This window comes from Aegilops tauschii, chromosome 7 (genome assembly GCF_002575655.3).
Source record: "Aegilops tauschii subsp. strangulata cultivar AL8/78 chromosome 7, Aet v6.0, whole genome shotgun sequence".
In the NCBI taxonomy this organism is placed as follows: Eukaryota; Viridiplantae; Streptophyta; class Magnoliopsida; order Poales; family Poaceae; genus Aegilops; species Aegilops tauschii.
In genome coordinates, this window is record NC_053041.3 from 634206727 (window position 1) to 634231833 (window position 25107).

General features: G+C 44.5%; 2 protein-coding genes across 3 annotated transcripts; both read right to left on the reverse strand.

The window, feature by feature from the left end:
• Window positions 1-1033: 1033 nt before the first annotated feature.
• On the reverse strand, window positions 1034-5285 carry LOC109754330 (uncharacterized). Of its 2 annotated transcripts, XM_020313237.4 has the most exons (4): window positions 4709-5285; window positions 4143-4242; window positions 1479-3484; window positions 1034-1339 (listed from the first exon to the last, which is right to left on the reverse strand). In XM_020313237.4, exons 2-3 carry the CDS (start codon window positions 4175-4177, stop codon window positions 1504-1506), a joined length of 2016 nt encoding a protein of 671 aa, XP_020168826.1. In that variant the 5' UTR covers window positions 4178-4242; window positions 4709-5285; the 3' UTR covers window positions 1034-1339; window positions 1479-1503. The 2 variants fall into 2 exon arrangements, with proteins under 2 accessions (XP_020168826.1, XP_020168827.1); XM_020313238.4 differs by lacking the exon at window positions 4143-4242 and having other exon boundaries at window positions 4709-5250.
• A 6963-nt stretch (window positions 5286-12248) lies between these two features.
• LOC141027920 (protein FAR1-RELATED SEQUENCE 5-like) lies at window positions 12249-15583 on the reverse strand. Its single transcript, XM_073505549.1, has one exon. It carries the CDS (start codon window positions 13951-13953, stop codon window positions 12364-12366), a length of 1590 nt encoding a protein of 529 aa, XP_073361650.1. The 5' UTR covers window positions 13954-15583; the 3' UTR covers window positions 12249-12363.
• Between the last annotated feature and the right edge of the window lie 9524 nt (window positions 15584-25107).

Here is a 25107-nt window from a genome sequence, read left to right on the forward strand (position 1 = left end):
CATTTTTCTTTTCTTAAATGAGCGAACCTTTTATCAAATTCGATGAATTTTTTTCAAATTCAATGAACTTTTTTAAGTCGATGAACTTTTCTTCAAATTTGATGAACTTTTTTCACAATCCATGAACTTTTTTAAAAATCGATGAACTTTTGTTCAAAACTGGTAATTATTTTTCAAATTCAATATACTTTTTTGAAAATTGATGAACTTTTTACAAAAAATGATGAATATTTTTCCAAAACGGATGAACATTTTGTCAAAATCGATGAACTTTGATCCAAATCCGATGAAATTTTTTCAAATTCAATGAACTTTTTTCAAAATCGATGAAATTTTGGTATAATTGATGAAATGTTTTCAAAACAGATGAACTTTTAAATTTTGTTAACTTTTTTCCCCGAAACTCGATTAATTTTTTTTCATGTCTAATGAACTTTCTTTTTTAAAATTAATGAACTCTTTCAAATTTGATTTTAACTTTTCAAAATTGATGACCTTTTTTAAAATTCATGAACATGTTTGAAGTTTGTGGACGTTCTTTCAATTTTCATGATTTTTTTTGAATTCTCGATTTTTTTATTTTTTCGTTTTTTTTCAAAAGTTGACTGGGCGATTTCTTTCAAAATTGTGAACCTTTTTTCAATTCTCAATTCTCGATTTCTTTCAATTTTTTTTTTTTAATTTTCATCTGTCGATCGGTCAACCAATATCGACTGAACAAAGCGATCGAGCGAGCGAATGAGACAACAATCCATCTCCATGTTAATCATACTTATAATCGTGTTTCACATCCGGCAACTATTGCAAGACATATTATCAATCAAGCATTTCTCGTTATGTCTTCTTTAATGAGTTCGTCTTGAGATCCAAGTCAGGTGATGCTGCGCACCACCGTCTCTGTAAATGTCTGCTTCAATCGGTCTTTGCCAACAGCTTCGCCTCTGCAGCAGCTATAACTACCATATTTGCAAACTACCACTAGGTACGACATGACCCGGCCTCTTTTTAGTTATGATTGATGCATGTGTGATGTTGCTGTTCATGTTGTTTAAATAATCTAGCTTGCTGGATACACACGCTAAGTTGCTTTAATCATGATTTACATTATGGAATTAACCATGAATTGCCTAATTATCCAACATGTACTTTAAGTAAGTGGCCGTATTAACAACTATGTAGCCATGATTAACTAAGGCATGAATGAAGATCATCCAAAATCATCAAGCTTAGTAGCAGAAACATTGCAGGGAAGTGTGAACATAGGATAATATACGAAGTTGGGTCATGCGGAACACGTCACCCCCGAGCTCTCTCTCTCTCTGTGCCATGAGGAACCGATCTAAGGAAAGAAACAATAGACAAAATAAATAATATTAGGTTGATGGTAAAAGCTAAATTAATTGGATAATATGCTATTTATATGTTGATAAATGAGTATATGAGAAATGGTTTGTATATGCATTTATATGTTTGTTTACCTCAGATGAAGGCATCTATATGCTGTCAATTTTGGCGAAAATCAAAGGCATAACTTCGTACATCACTGTAAGGCCCAAAATTTGGAGGTGGGCTAATAAGTTCGATTGGAAAGGACGTGGAAGACCCAAGATTTTTGTGTGCCAAGAGCAGCCAGATGAAGGTAAGGAATTCCCGTCCTCTGGCCAGCTGTGTCGCGTGCGTCTCTGGCCGCGACCTGCCAGCGGCATATATGATGATCCTCACCCACATATCTCTCATCTCCTCCAGTGTTTCTTTGCATGGTTCGGGCAAACACAACCTGGAATCCTCCTTCGATATCAACTCTTTGAGATTTTGTAGAACCACAGGCTTGTTGATGCTGCCAGTCATCATCATCATCATAAACTTCTTACGAAAGCCTTGTAGTACTGATTTGGCACTGGTTGCAGTGACCTGCAACATAACAGGGTGTGTAGCAAGGAGGTACATCATATAATTGGATAGTTTCCGGCAGACCCCAACCAAGGCAACTATTTCCACATCCACACTTGAAACCTCACTGAGGTGTATTATTGTTGATATATGCAAATTGATTATGACTGCACTAAAATCTCTAGAAAATTCCCTTGCCATGTTATTCACACTGAGATGTTGCCACAGCCTACTCGGTCCTCCTCCGAAAGGGGATTGGAGAATGACTTCAATCTCCTTCAGAAAACTATCTGTGATATCCGCATCCACCTCCTCGTACTTCGTATCTAATGACTTGCTTAACCAAAACAACTTGTCCTCTCCAGCACCAACTGCTTTTGTCATCTTCCTGATCCTGGTCATCACTCGTTCCGACATGGACGGAGTACTTGGCTTTTCCTCGCAGCCCACATAGATCAGAAAATTGTACTGGCCCATGTTGTTTGACCACAACATCTTCTCCTCTGGCCATCCAATAGTGTTACCGGAGAAAAGCGCCCAGGACATGCGAGTGAGCCGAACCCACTTCTTAGCCTTAAGCCAAGCCCACGTCCAAGGTGATACAATGACCATCATAAAGATTGCACAAACTTCCAGAAAAAAACATCCCATAAATAACATGTATGTGATTGCAGTGTCGACTCTATTGTACCTCTGTTTGTTGCCAACTGTGAAGAAGAGCACAAGGGCAAGGAAAGCTGATACTTGAGAGGTGCACCGAAGTATGATGCCGCTCCTTGTCCGAAGCACTGCAGCCTTTGTATAGACATCACAATACATGATACCCAGTTCAACATCAACCAACTTGGCCAACTTGGCCTGTTGGACGTGATGTGATCGAGCATAGCTCGTCCAAGTTGTTGCGGAGAAGCCTTCTGGTATCTGGAAGAGTGTAAATCCAGCAAATAAGTGTCGAACTATCGGAGCTGAATCCAAGGAAAAACTAATAATGCTAGAGTAGCTAGCATCCTCCTCTAGTTCTGGATGAGTCAACCTATTTTCTTCTTCATTACTATTGTAGCCACTGATGTTTTGTAAGTTCCCGTACATGAGAGCCATCGTCCTCTCCCCATACTTAATGATTCCAGCAACAAACATAAAGATGCCCGGAACAAGAATCTGCACATTTCGCCAAGCAGTAGACTTCCAGAAGACATACAAGGCTAGGACCACTTGGATTATCAGATTTAACAAATGCCTCAACCACAAACTGTTGTCCTCCAAGGAAAAAGCAGTGATGGTGTCCTGTCCGCCAAGATGAAGCAGTAGGAAGGGTGCCCAAAAGAAAGCTAGTGGGTGGTTTTCTGTCAGTTGGGTGGTGTTTTCAGCTTGTTTTGAGAGTAAACCAAGGGTGTAAACTGCTACCATGTCTGCCACTAAATAAGCTATCCAAATGATGCCACTAAGAAACTTAGCGCCACGTTGTCGAAGGCTGCCGGTAAAAAAGAGGAATATTTGTAGCATGAAACTGAGAAGCACAAGCAGTTGGATCTCCCATTCATTCAATAGTCGCAACAAGGTCCCCATTGTTAATTGGATTTTCAATGCAACAAACCTGCACCAGGGATAACAATGAAAACGACATTTAGGTGTGATCTTCATCAAATCTATGAATTTATTTTATTTGCGTATTAACATTTCTTTGTTTATAGTATGTGCTCAACTAGTTTGCGTGCATAGTGAACTCATGCATGGTCCCAAATAAATTGGTGTATGTACATTTTAAGTTAATGCTAGTTACTAACATAAACATATTGAATTGTGGTGGTAAATGCTACCTAAACAGCTGCATAACTACATTAGTCGTACATGTGGTGGCATGGACACTATAATTATCTGTGTTTTATAGACATTTTGGCAATGGCATTACCAAGATGGTGGTGGATCGCTGGTAGCTGTTTGCTGAACACCCGGGTAACTACACAACTAAGATTTTGGTAACCGATTATCACGTTTGGAACTTAATTATCCTACCACTTAAAGAACCAGATAACGGTTATTATAGAAAATAACCACCCTTGTATTATAGAAAATAACCACCCTTGTTGCGACCAATGAACAAATAATAATATACAAGAATGTAGCCATCTAGGAGACGAAGCCTAGACTAATAACTGGCGTATTTGTCCTATCACATATCACATCATGTAGCACATATTATGAACACCGCTAAGATCATTGTACCAAATCAGTAATTTACCAATGTCACTCACTTGAGGGATGCCTCATTTGCACATGCAACTATCATTCAACATGGCAATCACCAATTGGCATGGCAACCAAGCAAGCAACCTTAGCTTCTTCCGACTCACTCTGCCAATGAAGCAAACCAATGAATCGCAAAGCTACCCTAACTAAAAACTACTCTCTCCATTCTGGTTTACAGGCCCCGCACTTATATCTAAGTGGTCTATGTAACCAATGTAATACATATTATAATAATGGAAATACTAAAAGTTTGATGTCAAATTTTTAAGCATGGTAAAACGAACGGTTTTATGGCAACAACAAAATTTGCCATCTCGGGCGTTTAATTTCCATGCAAAAAGAATCTCACATTCGATTTAGAACAGTCAACTTTTTTGTGATATAAAAATCATGTTGAGTTTGTTAATTTGTGGACCTAGTGGGTACACGCTGAGCTTCTAAACAGGAAAAGAGGTGGTAGGCGAAAAGTTGGGCCACACAATCCTAGAGGAGCAGTCATAATGCAATGATCAACGCAGTTAATGCATAGGGTACTACGCAATAAACCCGGACGGAGGTAGTAGTACGTAACCTCGTTGTTATTCATCTGGTTGATAGTGGTACCAACACCAAGCTACCACATGAAAATGGCTTGCTGACTTGACAGTGCAGTTGCAGAGCAAGCTGCTATGACTCCTCCCGGTCGACAAAGGGCATTCTAAGCCTTGACTAAGGTGGAGTAGAGCTTGGTTGGAGTGGGACACTAGATGCGTGCCGCGCACTTGGCAAAGAACGGGGACACCCTAACAGCCGACGACTTCCTTCCTGCACATTGGGGGTTGAGAACATGAGATCAAGGAGGGCAGGGGTGTTGTCGTCGGAGCTCGGGCGACGGCATCACGGCATGCCTCGCCATGTGGGGTAAGTCGGCGAGGAGGGGTCCGACGAAGGTGGAGAGTGGGGGACTCGGGAGGTTGGAGTGAGGCCGGCGCGCCTTGCGGTGAGAAACAGTGGTAGCGATGGATCACGTGGGGTGCAGAAGGCCCGGTGCTGGTGCGAAGGGAGACGGTGGCGGATCGCCGTGGTTGAGAAAGAAAGTGGCAGCCGGCAGAGCCACATCCAAGTTGGAGACACGGTGCGTGATGGAGGAGAAATCAGCTTGAAGAAACGAGGAGAGAGAGAAGACGTGGCTGTGCTGTGTTTGCGAGAGGATAAGGTCGGGAGATCGGACGGCGCCCCACCACTCGTCCCCTCCGTAGCGTAGAAGCCGACCACCTCCTGCAGGGCTTCCCCGTCGCTGCCCGACTAGAATCCGTTTCTTTTCATTATACGGTTTTTTTCTTTCACAAAGAACATTTTATTCAATTGATACAACCGCATTGAAAAAATGCCCGGACTCTTCATAGCACAATGCACACAACCAACAAGTCCAATAAACCTATTAAAAATTGTTTTACAACAAAAATAAATCAGTTCAGCCTAGGGTGGAGCAAATCCTATCTAGAGATTACTCTGTCATCCATGTTCAGAGAAAACCTCACTGGCCGTATACGCCGGCCGTGTAGACGCCATCATATAAATATCTCTCTCCTTCGGCCTCTGTAGGATGAGCCAAGTACGGAGCCATCGCGTGCACGCATGAATAACCAGCACAGAAGATGAAATACATTTATTGTTAAAAGTCACATCATTTCTGATAAGTCACGATGCCCAACATATGGCAGCCGCCCCACAAGTAGATGTGCAGAAAATTATTTATCAATACCCTGCAACCAATTACCGAACATGTTACATGCATTATATGGGGATATAGATTTGAAACTACTTGAATTATGGCCCAGACTGCATGAGCAAATTTACACGTAAAAAATTAAGTGTTTAATTGACTCGTCATGTTGGCAAAAGACACATGTTTTGCTACCTTGCCAGTTACGTCATGCCAGATTATCTCTAGTTAAGATGACCCCTCTGTTTAGAAATCAGAGGATTATCTTTACTCTTAGAGGAATTTTGAGCTTCCATTCTTGTTATCATCTGAAACATCACTATGAACCAATGCATCATACAAAGATTTGACAGAAAAGCTACAGTTGTGATGCAAATTCCATCGAAACTTGTCTGGTTCACCTAACAACTGAATGGCCTCCAAACGAATGAGTAATTCATTCCATGCTACCAGGCGAGGCCCAAAAAGACCCCTTTGGAAAGAAATATCAGGGTTTTCTTGTCTCGGAAGTTGTTTGATCGTGACGAACTTATGTATGACAATTCTGTACAAGCTAGGGTATTGCACCACAAGTGGAGTGGCCTCCAGCCAGGTGTGTTCCCAGAAACGAACCTGAGAACCATCCCTAACCAAGAAAGTGACAAATTGGAAAGAATTCCTTAGCCTTCATCACGCCACTCCAAAAAATGCGAATCACCGGGTTTCCAAAGAACTTGAGAAATGACTTTGGACCCCACGTACTTATTACGAATGATTTCCTGCCACACTCCATTCTCAGTGAGTAGTTTGTATACCCATTTACTCAGAAGAGCAATGTTTTTAATCTCAACATCGTGAATTTCAAGGCCCCCTTGAATTTTAAGTCGGCATAAAACACTCCACCTAGCCAGCCAATATTTCTTGGATTCATTATCACACTGCCAGAAAAAACGGATCTAAAATAATCGAGGTGCTGAAGAACCCCTTTCCGTAAGTGATAGAACCATGTTGTCGAGGACCAACTAATAATACACTTATGGTGAGATTCCCTGCAAATAATACACTTATGGTGAGATTAATGGAGCGTTTGATTCCCTGCAAATAATACACTTATGGTGAGATTAATGAGAGCAACCAACGAATGAGTACTTCATCGCGAGCCCCACAAAGGTCATTTGGGGTGGGCTGGGAGCGCGCCACTTGGTACGCTCTCAGCCGCCACCACCTGTCGCGCCCTGGTGCTTCCTCTGGATTTTTTTAATTTTCGTACGTGTTTCGGTTTTTTAGATGATTCTTTTAGCTTTTCGATTTTTCCTCGGTTTTTATCGCCTTGCAAAGAAGCGGGCGGCGGAGGCGGCTACCAGCCGCAGATCGAAGGGAGGATCGAGCAGATCCGCGCCACAGTCACTTTCCCCCGCCGGCGATGATGACGAGGCCCTCTACACCGCCATTCGCCGCTCGTACATGTTCACAGAGATGGACGCCCGCCATCGTCGCCACAAAGATGTGAAGGCATAGAGGGGTCGGAGCGGTTGGCGAGGCAGCGGGTGACAGTGGTGGAGAGGAGCAGAACCGCCAAGCCCGGCGCATGGCGGGCATCAACATCTCGTACTCGTCCTCCTTCGGTTCAGACAACGATGACGAAGACACGCCCAGAGCCGCTGACGCCTACTCCGAGTCTAACCGGCGAGACCCCTAGGGGAATTGTCCGACATGGAGAAAGTGGTGAAATCCCCTCCCCCTCCTAGCTTTAGTTGACTTTTAAGTACTGTTAAGGGATGAACTAGGGCGACACCTTTGCATCGGAGTATCAGACTATGTTTATCTATGCTGGATTGCTATGTTCTATGTTGAAGCACGTACAAACACCGTTTGTATGGTTTTGTTTGAATTTGGGGTAGGACATATGAGGGATGCGGCTGTGGAACACTAGAAATGAGGTCTGTCAGGTCACCTTCAGCGGACGCGTTCGGGCGCTCCACAGGCGTATAGGTGACCGCAGCTGTAGATGCTGTAACGTGTACAGAATTTAGTTTGAGTGTGCTGCAACCGTCCGATACAACCGTCTCCGGCAGCTTCACAGCCAGCATCTTCAGGCTGATGAGGAAATCCTGCACCATCGAACCTTTCGTCAGGAATCATAAGGAAGCCGAAAGCAAGAGGAGGGGGCGTCACGGTCGAACTCAGGATCGGAGAGAGCGGCGAGCCGCCGCGACCAGTACCGTTGCTCGCCGCAGCCGCCAGAGATGGGCTTTTGGTGCGGCGTCTCCATGAGAGAGCACATAAGAGGAAAGGAAAGGAGGTTCGTGGGCTTTGGTGGGTCCGATTTCAGTCGCTCACACGACGATGAGGCCCACCGAGACAACGTCGACGTGGATGACGTGTACGTCAAATTGTGGATCTCTTCGGGCTTGGTTTGTCAGGCATCTCGAGCGAACCTTCAGGATCAAAGGTGCCGGTGGACTTGAGGGAAGTGACATGGCTGATGGAGGAATTAGGGTTGCAGGATGACGATCATGATAATGTGATTTTTGAGGAGCCGCCTGCACCCGAGTCGATCCGTTGGATGGCTTTGTGTAGGGTTCACGGAAAAAATATATAGTTTTGGTTCTATAAAACTATAAGGACTACATGGGATCTAGCACAAAAAGGTTAAAGGTAAAGATCAGACCCCTGTCTCCACGCACAAGTCGCAGTAAACAAATTTGTATCAGGTCAACTCACCCAATTGCATAATTTTAAGCATAACAGCAAGAGCAAGGTATTGGTTGGTCCGACAATGTCCATATAGTGGAATCCTTGTCAGTGAGACAGTGATAGTGCGGCTATGAGATCCCATGATAAATCCGTTACTGAAACAAGTTCTTCTCAAACTCACATTATTTGCTTGATGGGTTTCGTTGGTTCACCACATGAGACAAGCTATGAGATCCCAGAATAAATGGTAAGAATTTACGATGAGCAATGCACAGCGAAAACAGCCCCCAAAAAAAAGGACTGGGTGCAAAGAAGAGATTATAGCACATGATACAGGTTAGAACGTAATTTCATTCACATTCAGAAAGAAAGGACCGTACATATTAATGTTTCAAGAAACAAACAAAGAAAACAGAGGAGCTGAAACCAACCGTGACTCCTAAAACACTCCGTTTTAGTCACGGGTCCTTATGAAGCCGCATCACATCTATCAGATATTCAGAAAATGCACTTTCCAGGCTAAGATCAACCTCTACTCAACAGGGAAGAACGTCTACGATCTCACTCCGATATATATACTGAACAAGGATGGCGAAAGAACTTATCATTTTCAGTGCATTCAAGATATTACAGACTGAAATGAACAAGAGTGTACAACGCTAGCTATTACAAACCAGCTTGTGGCCAATCTTCGAGCAACACAACCTAACCCAAATATTAAACACGGTAAACATACTGAAACATCCAAAATTACACACTTAGAACTGGCCGAACAAACATAAATAGCGAATCAATTACTCGAGTATAACAAGATAGCGGAACGATAACTCAAACCTCCAAGTCTTGTGAAGTGGCACCATTAAACTCTTCTGGACGGTCAATCCCAGACCGAGAGGAGGAAGAGGGTCGCTCCAGAATACCTGCATGAGTGAGAAGCGCCCAGAGATGGGTCATGAACTCCCCGCCGGCAGCCAGCATCTCCGCATGCATGTCCACATTGTCGGATGGCGCCAAGAAGAGTATGAACTCCCGCCCAAAAGTCAGCCAGCAACTTCCAACTCTGTGCTTCATCGAGAACCATGTCCCTCAGTTCTCTCTCAAGCTTGGCTCCCATGTATAAGATTGTGCCGTCCATGCTGCCCAAGTCTCTCATCAGCTTCTTACATCTTCTGCCCACAGTTTCATAACTAGGAAGGCGCTGCCGAGCCTCCAGGACCACCGCGTCAAAGATGCGCCGTGTATCGTGTCCGGAATAAAAGCTACCAGGTAGGCACAGTAATCCGAAAGATTCACAGCAACAAGGAGGTCGTCATTGCCCTCCAGTGGCACCTTGTTCCTGAAGATGGTTGTGGCGATATGCCATACAAGGATCGTGTGGATATGTGTTGGCAAGGTGAAGGCCCATGAAAATTGGCTTCTCAGTTGATTTGTAACAAGTGCTGACTGTCCATTTTCTAGCTTGCCGTTGTTCTTTTTGAACTGAGAGAGGACGCGGATAATAGTCGATCAAGCCTAGTGACAGACAAGACAGTGCATTCCATGGATAATAGTCGAAGTGGTGTAACATAGAGTACTGCCCGAGCTTTGTTTCCCAGGTACCTTCTGTTGCAGGACTCTCATATACACTTTTTCTTTGTGGCCTGCTAATTTCCTCCCTAATGTGCCGGGAGAGTGCCTCAACTACTGTCACTCTATGAGGAGTAATAAATATGCTCGTAATGTACATCAAAACTAAATTGACAAGCAGAACAATGGTAACTGAACGAATAACATCGTTTCCATTGAGTCTGTGTTCGAAATTGCTATGATGGTAGTGCGTGCTAAATGCTCCGGAAATGCTGTTCCAAACAATAACTATAGATATAGGAATTCCTGACAAGACAAAACTCACAGTGGCTGATTCCATCCTGGTATAGAAGAAATCATACAGGAATGACAAGTCCTCCTCGATAACTCGAAAAGCACGAACATAATTGCCATTCTCGGAGAGGAGCCCATCAAGAACGAGATGCAGTGACTTCTCAAGGCCAGCTTCACTGATCCGATAGCCACAGAATCTCCTTTTCAACATTTTGAATAATGTGAAGGAGAGCGCAGTGTACTTGTAAGCTTCGGCAGTTTCCATGTGCTTGAAGCTGTGAGAGTTGATCCATCGCCGTTGTACTCTCTCTCTCTCCCTCTGTGTACTCCCTCGATATAAGCCCATCGAGGCCAATGTAAACTGTGTGCGAGAGATATACGACTCAACTGGCTCAATCGCTGTGTGACAAGCCTCGCACCGGCCACTCATAAAAAAAAGACCCACATGCCACACTGTTCCCCTCTCTGTCTTATCTCCTTCCTCTAGAGAGGACTGGTCACTGTTTTTCCCCACCGCAAGCGCTGCTCCGGCCAAATCCGGTCAGCTTGTACTGCTCCGGCGATGCCCTCCCTTCGTAGGCTCACCTCTTTGCGCTGCTTCTTATCCATCCGCGTGCCCCCATGGCTTCTACTGGCTGCTGCAATGAATGGTCGGGGGATGAAGGTGCCGCGCGAATCCACCTGAGACGCTGCTGCTGCACAACGGCGAGCTCAACGAGCCCGACGACGACGGCAAGCTGGAGGCTCATACCGGCGGGCTCGATAAGGAATACGAGGACGGCGATTCCCAGAGTAGCCCGAGCGACCTGGAAGCGGAGGAGGGTAGCAGCCATAGGAGGCGTCGTCTACGCCATAGGAGGGTAGCAGCCAGAGGACGGCGATTCTCATATGCCTGGGCCGCCGGCCCGCCGCGCTGCGACGCCCTCCACGATGGGCGCCCCAAGATTCTTCGGCCGCAGGAGGCGTCTGACGGCAGCGGCGCGTCTCCGGCCAAATCCGGTCAAATCCACTGGAAAAACAGTGGCAGCGGCGCGGCAGCTGGACCTCGCAGCCCTCCTGCCCGGCCAAGCGACAAGCCCCAATAGCAGAACCCAATGGTCGTCGCGCAGCAGGTGAATTTCTTGCTGCTAGCCTGTTACTTAGAACCGATTTCTTCCTTTCTTCATTGTTTGTTCGTCTTGTACTGCAGCTTTCTTGATGTTAGAAGAGTGAAAGCAGAGCAAGGGAGAGCATGTGATTGTTTGATAATCCCTTAATTCTTCACGGCCATATGGTTAGTCAGTAGCCAGTAGTGGTACATGCATGTGTACTGAGTTTAATTTCAGTTACTTTGTGGTCACTTGTGTCTCTGTCAAACTATTCAGATCACTAGCTGGAGTAGTGCCCATGCTGATGATCAACTAGTCGTACTAGGCTACTAGCAGTCCATGTTATATCTGATTGCACACCTATATGGAGATAAAAAAAACATACTTCATAAACCAAGAGATGAGCACTCAACAGATCAGTGTTGCAGCTATCTGAAATTAAACTGATTGTGCATGTCTTCATAAACCAAGAGTTAACTGAAATTAAACTGATTGGAAATGACGAGCAATCAACTGTCAACAGATTGCGCCTTATGTGTGCTGATTCAATTATTCCTTCTGCATCATCTATCGATCTAACAAGACAGCACAACACACATGCATCAACCTATTGTCATATCCCATGATAGTTTTGTAAGTCCCAAAGATCACCGGCTTCACTCTGAAATTAAAGGGAGACATAACTGATTACACAAGAAATCATATTGCTTAACACTGAATTCAAGGAATTTTAGACATGATAAGTGGAATACCGTCAATAAACGAGCGTAGTACCCATACTCTTGCAACCCATTTGCACTTGTTCCAGCCATTTGCTCTATAGGTGATTGGTATTGTGCTAGTGGAATGTCATTCTCTCTTCTCTATGAAAAGAAAACCGAGCAAATGTTAGTCTTTTTAGCAAGTACTCTGGTTAGATAGGTGGAAGAGATTTACCGGATGAGTTTGATTTTTTGGTACAACTTTATTTGTCTCCTTCTTCTTTTTATTGGGGTGCTGGTTGTCAAGCCATGATTTCTTTCGTCTCGAATTCTTCTTCGGAATTTCTTTTTTCTTTAGGCAAGCGGCCTGTAGACAATCCTCTGGTTCTTTATATATATCTTCAGTTGTGCATGTAGTAGTAGGAGCTTTTTCTTCAACTTGCTTCCTAAGAATCCTCAAAGCATCATCTACTAGTTTGATGCACTCTTTTGATGCAACTGCTTGGGAAGCTATGCCATGGAAATCGTGCATGAAAAACTTCAACTGTTGCCTATCTTCCGATCTAGGGTCTTCCAAAACAATGTTTCCATGACTGTTTTGAATAGTTCCACTTCGTGCTTCTCGAGTCCATCGCTTCAAAATATAGTGACCTGGAAGATATTTAATATTCATGACATCAAGGGCTTTCAAAGCATGACTACACAATATACCAACTCTTTCAAATTGCCCACAATTGCATAGAACCTTTTCCTCTCCATAGTCTACTAGAACTTTGCATTCTTCTTCATATGAAAATTCTGGGTCAAGACTTGCAATCGCAACAGTATAAACATTGTGTTGTACTGATGGCTTGATGTATGCTGAGATGGATCTTTCATATTCATTCTGAAAATCTTCAAATATGCATGGTGTGTAAACTTTGCTCGCTTGTATTACCATAGGAGTCCTCATTCTGACTCTAGGTAATTTTTTCCTAGACTCATATTCCTCATTTACCGCATTATCTCTTTTTCCTTGCACAACCCTCTCTACGTGCTTGAAAAACCGAAGGATGTCAAGAGCAGACTTTAGATGGTCTTTCAAGTCACTGTTCAAGCTCTCACTTAATTGTGTGCTTCTCATGCCTATAGTGTAAGCATTCCTCATGTAACATCTTGCCCATTTCTCTTTTACTTTGTAGATGCTGTCCAACCAAGTTTGTGTTTCCACATTGCTTCTTATGGAATTGAAAGCGTCTTCAAAGGCTTCCTCTTCCTCATACTTGTACATGCAAGCACTGAAATCAGCAAGTACATTTGGTCCATCCTCGTCTTTTTTCTTATGAGGTAAGTGCCTGATGGCATTTTCCATTATGTGAAAAGTGCACAACCCATGCCATGCTTCGGTAAATACTGCCTGAATTGCATTACCCATTGCTACATCTTGATCAGTAAAGATTGTCCTTGGTTGTTTTTTGTTATGCACTGATAGGAACGTGTTGAACAACCATTTGAATGATTCAAATGTCTCATCATATAAAAGTGCAGCACCAAAAATGACCATTTCTCTGAAATGGTTGAAGCCAACAAACACACCAAAGGGTCTGTACTCTTTGTTTGTCCCAAATGTTGTATCGAAGGTAACAACATCACCGAAATGAGCATAGTCAATTATCATCCTTGCATCAGACCAGAAGATATTTGCTATATTTTCATCGCAATCTAGTTGCATGTCATATTCAAATGCAGGATTCTCATTCTTTTTATCTCTAAAATACTTGAGCATACTTCCAGCTTCACCATACATCAGGTCCCTTTGTCGCTTGGTTCGCAAGTGGTTCTTGCGATCACGACATGTCGACTTGCTAGCTCATGGGCTTTTCTGGGTACAATTCCTGAATCATCTGCTGTTTTAATTTCAAATGCTTGCAAGGCCGAAATCTTCCTCTGTGATGGCATCAAGTGGCTTGTCCCAGGTAATTGCAAGACATGGTTGTGTTCAACAACTAACTCATGCACCTCATAATTTCCTGCTTCTCGGTCTATAGTAATTCCCATTCGAACATTGCAGCCGGTCCTTGTTTCTGCAGGAGGACGCTTTGTACTATTATCCCTTTTGTCTTTTCTTCTGTAGCCCTCATTGGAACAAACATATCTTGCTGAAGTGATTACTCCATCGAGTTTGCTCTTGTTTTCATAATTTATCCTTACATCAAAACCAATATGACCTCCATAACATGTCCAAAAGTTTCAAGCCTCTTTTGTGGAATTGAATTTCATACCAATCTGAGGCATCCAACTAGGAACCACATTTTTCCTATAAAAATTACACATAAATTATTTGTTTGTATGTTTACACTACAATCATAAGGTGATATGACCTGAGAATTTAACAAAACTGTCGGTACCTGTTAGCATCCTCATTAGAGCTAGTCATATTCTCCATTAGACTTTCTCTTCTTTTTTGTTGCTAGGAGAAGGACAACAAAAGGGAGATCATCTGCATTAATCTCCTGTAATGTTTTGGAAATCCCAGGTACTTGATGAGCAAATCATCTATCTTACAAGTAAATATTTGAATATATTCATGCATTTTATCTTGAGCTTGTCCAAAACAATAGAGATCACTTCTATTAAAATTATTTTTTCACTCTAACATAATCTAAAAGGTGCAGAAAATAAGTTTTGCATCTTGCCCTTATCATCCTCCATTTAAGAAAATAGTACCATAGCAAACTCAATCTACAAATTGTGTGCCTTGAGAATATGAATACAATTAGAGCATATGTCACATACCTTGAGATTAATTGTCTTCTTTTTTGTTGCTAGAAGAAGGAAGGCAAAAGGGAGATAATCTTCATCGCCTACGGATCAGCTTGCCTTGGTTTTGCTCTGAACATGGAGGATGATCAGAAGAAAGATAGGGCAAAAGGGAGTTGATATGCGCCAGGGTTCGGCTCCTTATCTTGCCTTGGTTGTGCTCTGAACACGAAGGACGATCAGAAGAAAGATAGGGCAAAAGGGAGTTGATCTGCGCCAGGGTTCGGCTCCTTAGCTTGCCTTGGTTGCGCTCTGAACATGGAGGACGATCAGAAGAAAGATAGGGCAAAAGGAGGAACGAGGAAGACGAGCGGGACAAACGCAAAGAGGTTGTTGTTTGGCGCCATGGCGATTATCAGGGTGTGTTTTGTTTGGCGCCAATGTGAGTATCTTCGTGGTTCTGTTTGGCGGCAATCCTGCAGCCGTAGGAGATTTTGTACCACATAATTAGCTGTTTGTTTCCATTTATTAACAGAATCAAGTGGGGGTAGTGAGAGTCGTCAGATTTAAATGGACGGCTAATGTGAGTTGGTACAGTACCCGTGCAGTAATAACGTGACTGCAGAGGAGCCGAACCCGTTATATATGCTTCCGTGTTATCTGACGCTATTTGGCTTTGGCTGATCTTTGCTGCGCCGCCTGAACACCTCAGAATCACTACTATTGACGACAGCATCCACATCAGTATCCGTTGGTAGCACAAGCCTATCTATAATGGTTGGATCAACTCCATATATATTCTTTTACTCGTCCTTTGAAACTTTCAAGTAAAATAACACATGCGAAGGCAGAAGCATAGGCATGTTGTTCAGCAAAGAGATTGCACCATACATGTGACGGAAGGGACTTAGCAAACAGGTAGTATTCGGGAATGGCAAATGCCACATTTTCCATGCACTTGCAATATATTTTTGTATAAAGTCAGCCCAATGACTCAGTAACTAACACACTTGGTTGAGCATGCTGCAGCATTTCCATATGCACGCTGAGGCTACGGCTCTAATTCAGCAAAAATAAATAAAGGCTTATGCAGTGAATTCGAAAGTTTGCTCCAAATCTGTCCCTTTGTCACAGGAATTCGGGGTATCGAATCTAGAAATTCAGAGTCCTATAATATGTCTACAATGGCACGTGAATTGACAAGAAAGTACGGGTAGATTTACCACCCAACAGCAACGATTCATTCTGAGCAAGTAACAACAAAGCTGAATTCAGAAGGCCTACGCTATGAATTCAGCAGTTTTGGTCCAAATTCGACGCACACAAATTCAGAGTACTGACGATTGTTTTACTAGCAAACAGCAAAGAGATAGCACATTGTATCGACCAAGAAACTAGCCGCAGGTCAGCAATCGACTAGCTGAGGAGGATGCAGCAGGCAGTACCTAGAGAACACCGGCGGATAATTAACAAGGTGCAGAGGATATGAATGGTTGTTGCTTGTGGGGTCGGCCAGGGAGGCGACGACGGCGGGGAGCAGCGACACATCGGCGGACAGCAACACATGTGTAGCGCACAGTGGCAGCGGCTGCACGGCCACAACGGACGAGCAACAACACGAAGCAGGTGCAGGTGGGGCTAAGAGTAAGTATCACTTGTCATGTTTAACTCATGGCCAACAAAGAGTATCACTTGACACTCACTACAGGAAGAATACAGCTGTGACGATTATAATACGTATGTGTTCCACTTGGTTGCTCAGTTAGTATTAATTTCTTATCACTTCCTTTTACTTGCAGTCAAGTTTTGAAACTGGCTTTGATGAGAAGTTCATCCGTCTATGGGAATTCTACCTTGTATACTCTGCCGATGGTTTCAAGTTATGAGTAGTTAGAGATTACCAGGTTCAGATGTATATATGTGTGCTCTTTGTATAGGTTTACGTGCATTGTTCCTAGGCAAATGGAAGTCATATACCCCCTCTTGTCTTCAAAAATCATGCTAGAAATTGTTTGGCGGTTTCCAATGCAGACTAAAATTTGAGTTGATGTTGCTTTCTGCAATTATGTTAATCTCAACCATAAGATTGAGAGAGATCCATAGTCAACATATCTTTGAGTATAAAGTAGTAAATTAGAAACTTTTGTGAACTGGAGACAGCAAGGTTTCATCGTTGAGATTGTAAATAACCTGGTAATGAGACTTGACGGCCACATAATTATTTTACACTGACCTACCGAACCATGAAACAACATTGCTGAGCTTCAACATTTCGGTAAAACGTCACATGCAAAATTAGCTACAACCGACCAACATTGTTAAATCTTGATGTGTTTTATGCTGAACTCAAGAAATGCGAATAAGCAAGAAAGTTTCTGAAGAGATCAGTGCATCATCTCTTACGCAACTGCTGGTGCAATTGACTCCTCTCCAAGTACTGGTAAGATCTTTCTACAGATCTTAGCGACGTCTCTCTTTTTAAAGGTGAATCAATATATTTATTCAGCACATTTTATATCAACTAATACTTTGAATCTTTTCGTCTTTCATCAGGTCATGCTCACTGTTGGATTTGCACATGAATAACTAAAAGCGCCAGGAAGTTACGCATTTCCATCATTTTAGCCATTAAACTTATGTATCCAGTGTTAATTTAGTATGATATCTTGTCCTGGGTGTATATTCATCTTAGTTAGGAAGGTCTTTGAGTGATTTTGGTCATCCTAAATTTTGTGTAGATTCTTTTCGCAGTCCTGGTTAGCTCTGCAAAACAATAATTATCATAGCCCTTCTCTGCATGTACCCAATTTCCTTATATTGTACAGTTTCCCATTCTAGAATAGTAGCCTTTCTGCACTGCTAAAATGTTGAAGCATGGCGACATGTTTAACTCATGTTTAGCTTCTACCCCCTCCGTTCATAAATATAAGTCTTTCTAGAGATTTTACTATAGACTACATAAGGAGCATAATGAGTGAACCTACACTCTAAAGATGTCCATATACATCCGAATGTAGTCTTTATAGTGGAATCTCTAAAAGGACTTATATTTATGAATGGAGGGAGTAGATGTTCTGCAGCTATACAAACAATAGATATTGTTTGTCTGAATTGTAGTTCCACTCCATGAGAAGAAATAAACTGAGAATGGGTCAAAAAAAATCCGACTCTTCTCGGTACGACTCCCATGGGTGACTACCACAGCCGTCGAACCTTCAAATTCTGAAGATAACAAGCAGCCCGAATTCAAGAAGAGAACTAATTTAGTTATGCAAGATTGGTATTTTTTGTGTATCGTTGTTCCAACTTTGCGTGACACCATGTCTGCTTGGACAATGTTTATATGTTCCTTTGATTTGCACCCAAGAAAATAAAAACTCTGACATCTCCATAGAGTATTTGATTCCATTTTTACTATATAATAGACTAAATAGGCTATGCCCTTAATATTCTCTGTGGAGAAGTTCAGCCAGTTGATTGCCATTGATTTGTGACATTTTCTATACAGTTATGGTTTCTTTGTGGCCTGCTTGGCATAATCAAAAGATAATTGATGGGTTTGTATGTCTCCTTTTTTTCTATAGAGAATGGTCATCCTATATTATGAATTCAAAATTTTATACCCGGATGAATTTGACATTGTTTGATTGAGACGTGCGTTGCATGCACGTGCACACTTACTAGTATCGCCAAAAACATTGAGTTGAAGTTTAGGAAATATTGTAAAGAGACAAGAGCTGATTTTCCAATTTGGGAGCTCAGCATGAACGCAGTGTGGTTTGGCTTGTACTGGACGCGCACGACGCTCAGGAAGTGGGCACGCGATCTCTAGCTACACCCTCTTTCCATATTTAGCAAGCACACACACGTTTTTAGATCTATCGTTTGATCATCGATTTGACACGGATTATATGTCATGCAAGTTATACCATTGAATTTGAATTTGACCACATTAGTTTTTAACACATGTATTACTGGTCAAATAAGGTTAAACACGAAAAACAAGGACGTCGCGCCACATACTCCTTGAGACGAACGGAGTACATAACACTTTTGAAAAAAAAAAGAGGGAATACATAACATTCTTAGAAGCAAATGACCCTGAAGCCTAAGCAACAACGTCATATATTATACAAAATTGTCGTCCACCACAACATTATCAGACCGGCACACTGAGAAAGACGACCCGCGCCACGCATCGGCTCTGCGGAATGCCCAAACAAACGGCCCCACACGCACTTCCATGGTCGCCGCCGCCGGCTGGCGTGCCCTGCAGTTGTAGGCACGCACCCCCGGCGAACAGCCGGATGAAATCAATGTGTGCTCATACTCCTTCACCTCCGTCGAGCGAGCACCGCACAAGTGCCGCAACAGAGCGGCGAAGAAGACCACAGCGATGAAGACGGCGATGAAGATCGTGGTTGCACTAGCATCGACGGAGCTGGTAGTATACGCCATGGAAATGGAATGGAGGACGATAAGGCGAGGATGTACGATAGGTGCCCAGCTTCACCAACTGGGGTTAGTCAGTGCATATGATTATACTGTGATTTTGAGCTAGTACTTAAGGAATGTGTGGCGATGTTTCCAAGACGTGGTATGGTCGAAGCGACAAAGAAATGGCTTTGGTCTCTCCGTTTCTTGTCAGCAGATAGCAAAGTTGATGATATATTCAATTTTTTAACACAGTAAAGACGCATGAAAATCATCCGCTTTAAATAAAAATCATCCAGTTTGCGTGAAATCCGTCCGTTATGCTCATGCTTTGAATGTTCACGGACAAATACAATGTTTGTCTTAGGGCACCACGTTGGAGATGACCTAAACTACCCGTCAGCAACATTGTATCTTCAAATCCTGGCCGGTTGATGGATTCATTAATTCAAATCGGGGCTTAGTACGAGTTCATGCAGGGCTGGCAAAGTGCACTTCACCTCTGTACAAGTTCATGCACGGCCGGCAACGTGCACTTCACCTCTGTTGTCTATCAAGTGCAACATGCCCATCAAGGCCGGCCGGCCATTACTTTTAGTTTATCCCAGACTGCAAAGGTGCCGGCTTCTCTCTCCCTTCCAATATGCATGCCCATCAGCATCAGGGACTCCTATGACCCAATGTATTTAAGGTTAATTATAATCCTTGGGACAGAAACTGAAACATTACACTGACTAAATGACCAATGGTCATACCAGGTTTTTGAAACTATCAAGTCTTGCCGACATATATTACATACTAATGGAGTTTTTAACAACCAAAATTTCTATATTCAATCTAGTTTTATAGCTGCAAATTTTACCGGACTAGACAAAGTAAAAAAGCCTCTAGGCCACACTAAACAAGATGGCTAGGATTCCCTGCAAATAATACACTTGTGGTGACATTAATGAGATCAACTAACGTATGAGTTGTTAGAGTTGTGTCGAATATTATGTACAAGGTAGGTTACAGTTGGACTATGAGTAGTATTGTGTTTAGATAGGATATGGAGTCGTGTCAAAGTAGGACACGTGTATCCTAGGCCTCTCATATATAGCGGGCTAGACACACGATGTAACCTATGCCAACATAATAGCACAGGCACGCAAGGGGGAGCCGGCGGCGGTGCCAGCGCCCGGGTGGCCGGTGTGCGGTATTGTGACGGTGTCACGGGGAGGAGCGCCCGTAGTCAAGCCCCGGGATGTAGCCATATCGGTGAACCTCGTTAACAAATCTCGGTGGCGTGCTCGTGTGATTGCTTTGTCCTCGGATGATCGACGGTATGCCTCGGATTTACTATAACAAGTGGTATCAGAGCTAAGATCTTCGGAGGCTGTGGATTGTTGATCTAGAGGAAGTAATCGAGTTTGAGATGCAGCCGACTGCGGTGTGGTTCTCAACGAGATTGGAAAGAAGCGATCAGGAGTACATCGTTGCGTGTAGCAGGATTTGTTTTCTGGCAAGATGCGTCCGGCAGGCGGCGGCGCTTACCAGATCGGTTTGACCTCGGTGAGTCGTGGCACAGTTGCAGCAGGAGCGGCTCGGAACAGGCTAGGAAGGTGTGCATCACGTGGTCTACTCGTGAGGCAGTCGCGCAGGGCATCGGCCCAGCTAGCTGGAGCGCATCTGAAGCCCAAGTGCAGGGCTGTAGCCAGGAGGACGGTCGGTGCGCCCAAGCGCACGCACGACACGGTTTGGTCCAGGTGGGCTAGCTGGTGCCACGCGTTGAAGCGTTGGAGCGTTACAGACCGAAGGAAGCCAGAAGCTAACACGTGATTTGTTTGGAAAAAAAATGACACATGGGCTTAGTCAGATCGTGAAGTTGTCACGGAGAAAGAAAAGAAAAAGAAAGGCCGGCTACATACGTGTGATGAATCAGGAGTTTTAGCTAGTTAGCTTTGTTGATCTGATTTGGTATGTCCACACAGGAAGGCTATCTGGACTTTGCTTTGGTTTTCTTCGTTGGTATGCACATTTGTGTATGGATGGTGATGGTCACGATGACGGCTTGAGGAGTCTGGAGTGCGTCGTGCAGTCGAAGAATTTCGGCTGGGTCGGACTAGATCGACGCGAGTCGGTTGGAACAGAAGACGGTGGTGTGATTGGCGACGACGACGTAGGAGCGTGATGCTGATGGTGACCGACTTCTGGGGCGTGGAAACACGCGGCACGGGCCTGAGGGCTTGTGTGGCTTCGACAAGACTATGGCGCGGGGTTGATTCAAGACGGTGCACACGGAGCTTGAAGTTGACGGGGCGCGAGGGTGGACTGATCATCTACCATGGAGTCATGTTGAAGGTGGAGCTGGATTGAGGGGCTACGGTGTAAGGATGAGAATCGCAGCCTATTTCAGCTGGCGGGAAAAGCGAGTGACACGCAGTTCGGACTGGAGCTCAGTGGTCTGATGGAAGCGTGAGACTCGTCATCGGTCGGTGATGATCGGTGGTACTCTGCAGTGGGGGTTGAGTGGTGTGGGTTCGCGACCTTGAGACTCGACCGGAACAGCGGAGGCTCGACACGGTAATAGCGGCGAGGCGTGTGGTATGCACGGGACATGGAGACGGTCCAAGGCTCTGGTGGTCATACATGTGGTGAGACAACTGCGAATTTGACTCGGAATGACTACAAGCAATGGTGAAATTCTTTCAAGTTTCAGACAGACGGTCAAGAAAGGAGCGGTGATGTTGAGTTCAGGTAACTCTTATGTGTGACACCCAATATGTGAGTTGTTCACTTTCACGCAGGTCAGTGATCAGTGTGTGATGGCGTTGGACTGATACTCTGGAAGTTGGAAGCACAAACTAGAGTAATAAGGAACTTAATTTTGCTTGAGTGTTGACTGTGGTCAAGAAAAGAAGGGACTACAAGTTGCAGGTGGAGTCATATGGAGTCTTTGGAGTAGCAGCGGTACTCACGGGATAAGCTCAAGTCCAATGTACATGGAAGTTTGATGCATTGACGAACTCAAGGTGGTGGAGAATATTCGCCAAGGTGGAGTTTGTTAGAGTTGTGTCGAATATTGTGTACAAGGTAGGTTACAGTTGGACTATGAGTAGTATTATGTTTAGATAGGATATAGAGTCGTGTCCAACTAGGACACTTGTATCCTAGTCCTCTCATATATAGCGGGGCTAGACACACGATGTAACCTATGCCAACATAATAGCACAGGCACGAAAGGGGGAGCCGGCGCCCGGGCCGCCGGTGTGCGGTATTGTGACGGTGTCACGGGGAGGAGCGCCCGTAGTCAAGCCCCGGGATGTAGCCATATCGGTGAACGTCGTTAACAAATCTCGATGTCGTGCTCATGTGATTGCTTTGTCCTCGGATGCTCGACGGTATGCCTCAGATTTATTCTAACATGAGTACTCTATCAGAAGCCCTGCAAAGGTCACTTGGGGGGCGGGGGCGAGGGGGGCTGCACTCTCAGCCACCGCCACGTGTCACGCTCTAGTTGCTTCCTCGGAATTTTGTTTCCTTTTTTTTCTTGTATGTACTTAGGTTTTTAGATGTTTTTTTTGGCTTTTCGGTTTTTCCTCGGTTTTTATCGCCTTGCAAACAAGCGGGCCGTGGAGGCGGCTACCAGCCGCGGCTCGGAGGGAGGATCGAGTAGATCCGCGCCACAGCCACTTCCCCTAGCCAGCGACGATGACGAGGCCCTCTGCACCGTCATTCGCCGCTCGTACATGTCCGCGGAGACGGACGCCCGCCGTTGTCGCTGCAAAGATGCGAAGGCGTTCCGCGTGGCGCTGGAGGAGTCGAAGCGGTTGGCGAGGCTACGGGCGACAGCGGCTGAGAGAGCCGCATGGCTCCGAGAGGAGCAGAACCGCCAAGCCCAGTGCTTGGTGGGCATCAACATCTCGTCCGCATATTAGAGTTGACTGAAGTCAAACTTTATGAATATTTACCATAACAAATCTATATGATGTGAAAGTACATTCAATAATGGATCTAATGTTATTGATATGTTATTGTACATACTTCTTCCATTCCCTTATACAAGGCCACAAACTCAAATTACAGGTACCAAGGTAAAATTTAATAACTACTTTGTAAGCCCATTTTTTGGCTAATTGGGATCATTAATATGCCCCGCATGCATACAAAGAAGGAATGTGAAGGAAATAGCACAGCGTCATTATGACTACATGCATGCAAGTATTATACAAGTTGGTAGTACGAGGAAAGATCATTAATTTTTGTCTCGATTACTGTTAGTGGCCTTGTATAGATGCAAAATGTATTTTTCATGATGGCCTTGTATAAGGGAATTGAGGGAATACTAATATTTTTGTCTATAAACTTTGTCAAACTTTACAAAGCTTGACGTTGACCAGAGCTAATACGTGGAGTAAATAAAAATGGAGGGAGTATGTTCTAATCATTGATTTAATTACGAGGGAGTAGAGAACCAGAAGTCTTTACCAAAAATACGTACTTTGTGTTTGTATTTCACGTGTTTACGGTCTATTGAAACTTTGCTGGAAAAAATAGTCCTATATTTTTACATGCGCTTATGATAACGAATTCAATTTCTTGTCAAGTCCATCTTCTGTTGGTTTGTTTCTGTACGAGCTTCGGACTGCCGTGATCAAGTCACGTTCGGACACGGTATTCCATCGCACCACAGCTCGGTTAATAAATCATGGACGCGAACCTTGGTTGAAGAAGTATCAACGGAAACCTAGCCTAGCTCATATATATCGTACTTATACGTCTGCCAAGTTGTCCTGTTGACAAACTAATCAAGCACCGTTTGATCGCATCCATCAATGGGTCTCTGCCTCGGCAAGACTACTACTTCGCCCTCGCAATGGCCGGACCTCCCCCCCGAGCTTGCCGCCCTCATCATGTCCCGTCTACCGTCCCATCGAGACCGCCTCAGTTTCGGCGCCGTCTGCCGTGACTGGCGCCTCGCTGCGCGGCAGCAGCTGCCGCCGGCCATGCCGTGCATCAGCCTCGGCCGCGGCGCTTACCAGAGCATCGCCGATGGCAAGGTGCTTCGCTCGAGCCATGGCGCCGATGTCAGCTCCTTCGGCAGCTACGTCCTCTACAAGCACCGCCGCCGACTCTTCCTTCGTGACTCTTCATCCACGATCGAGATCCCGAGGGAACACCATGAGTGTGCCGACGAGTGCAGCGATAGGGGTGCCCATGACCCATGTGGCTCGAAGAGAACATGGCCACTGATTCCCGCAGAGGGCGTCGCCTTCACCATGCGTAAGGTCCTCGTGTGCTCGTCCAGTCTCCTCGTTGCGATCCTCAACCGTGACGCCGGAAGGCCAGGTTCCGCTTATTGCTTGGTGTTTTTCCGGCCGGGCACCGGTCAGCTCTCATGGGTGCTTCTGCTTACCACAAATATGTATGGGTCCAAGTATGGTTACAAGTACAGGGACATCGCCTTGTACCGTGGAAAAATCTTCGCACTCATATCATCAGAGCAGCTCTTTACGCATGAGATTGGACAGCCACGTCGCGTCGAGCATGTCATCAAGGATCACACACCGCTGCCGCCAGGGATCGACCCATGGTCGCCGTCGTTTCTTGTGAAGCACTACATGGTCGTCTCATCCGATAATAGAAAGCTACTAATGGTGCGGTGGAACATCCCTCATGCGGCCTACGTTCATCATTCAAAGATGAATCTGCAGGTGTTCGAGGCAGATTTGGAGAAGAGACAGTGGTTGGAGGTGAATGACTTGGATGGCCAGCTCCTCTTCCTGAG

Bases quoted from the DNA above. Each gene is read 5' to 3' on its own strand.
- LOC109754330 (XM_020313237.4), bottom strand. From the start codon at position 4,177: ATGATAGTTGCATGTGCAAATGAGGCATCCCTCAA. The intron at 3,485-4,142 runs GTGAGTGACATT...TCCCTGGTGCAG, and splicing joins GCAAATGAGGCATCCCTCAA to GTTTGTTGCATTGAAAATCC.
- LOC141027920 (XM_073505549.1), bottom strand. From the start codon at position 13,953: ATGTATGGTGAAGCTGGAAGTATGCTCAAGTATTTTAGAGATAAAAAG.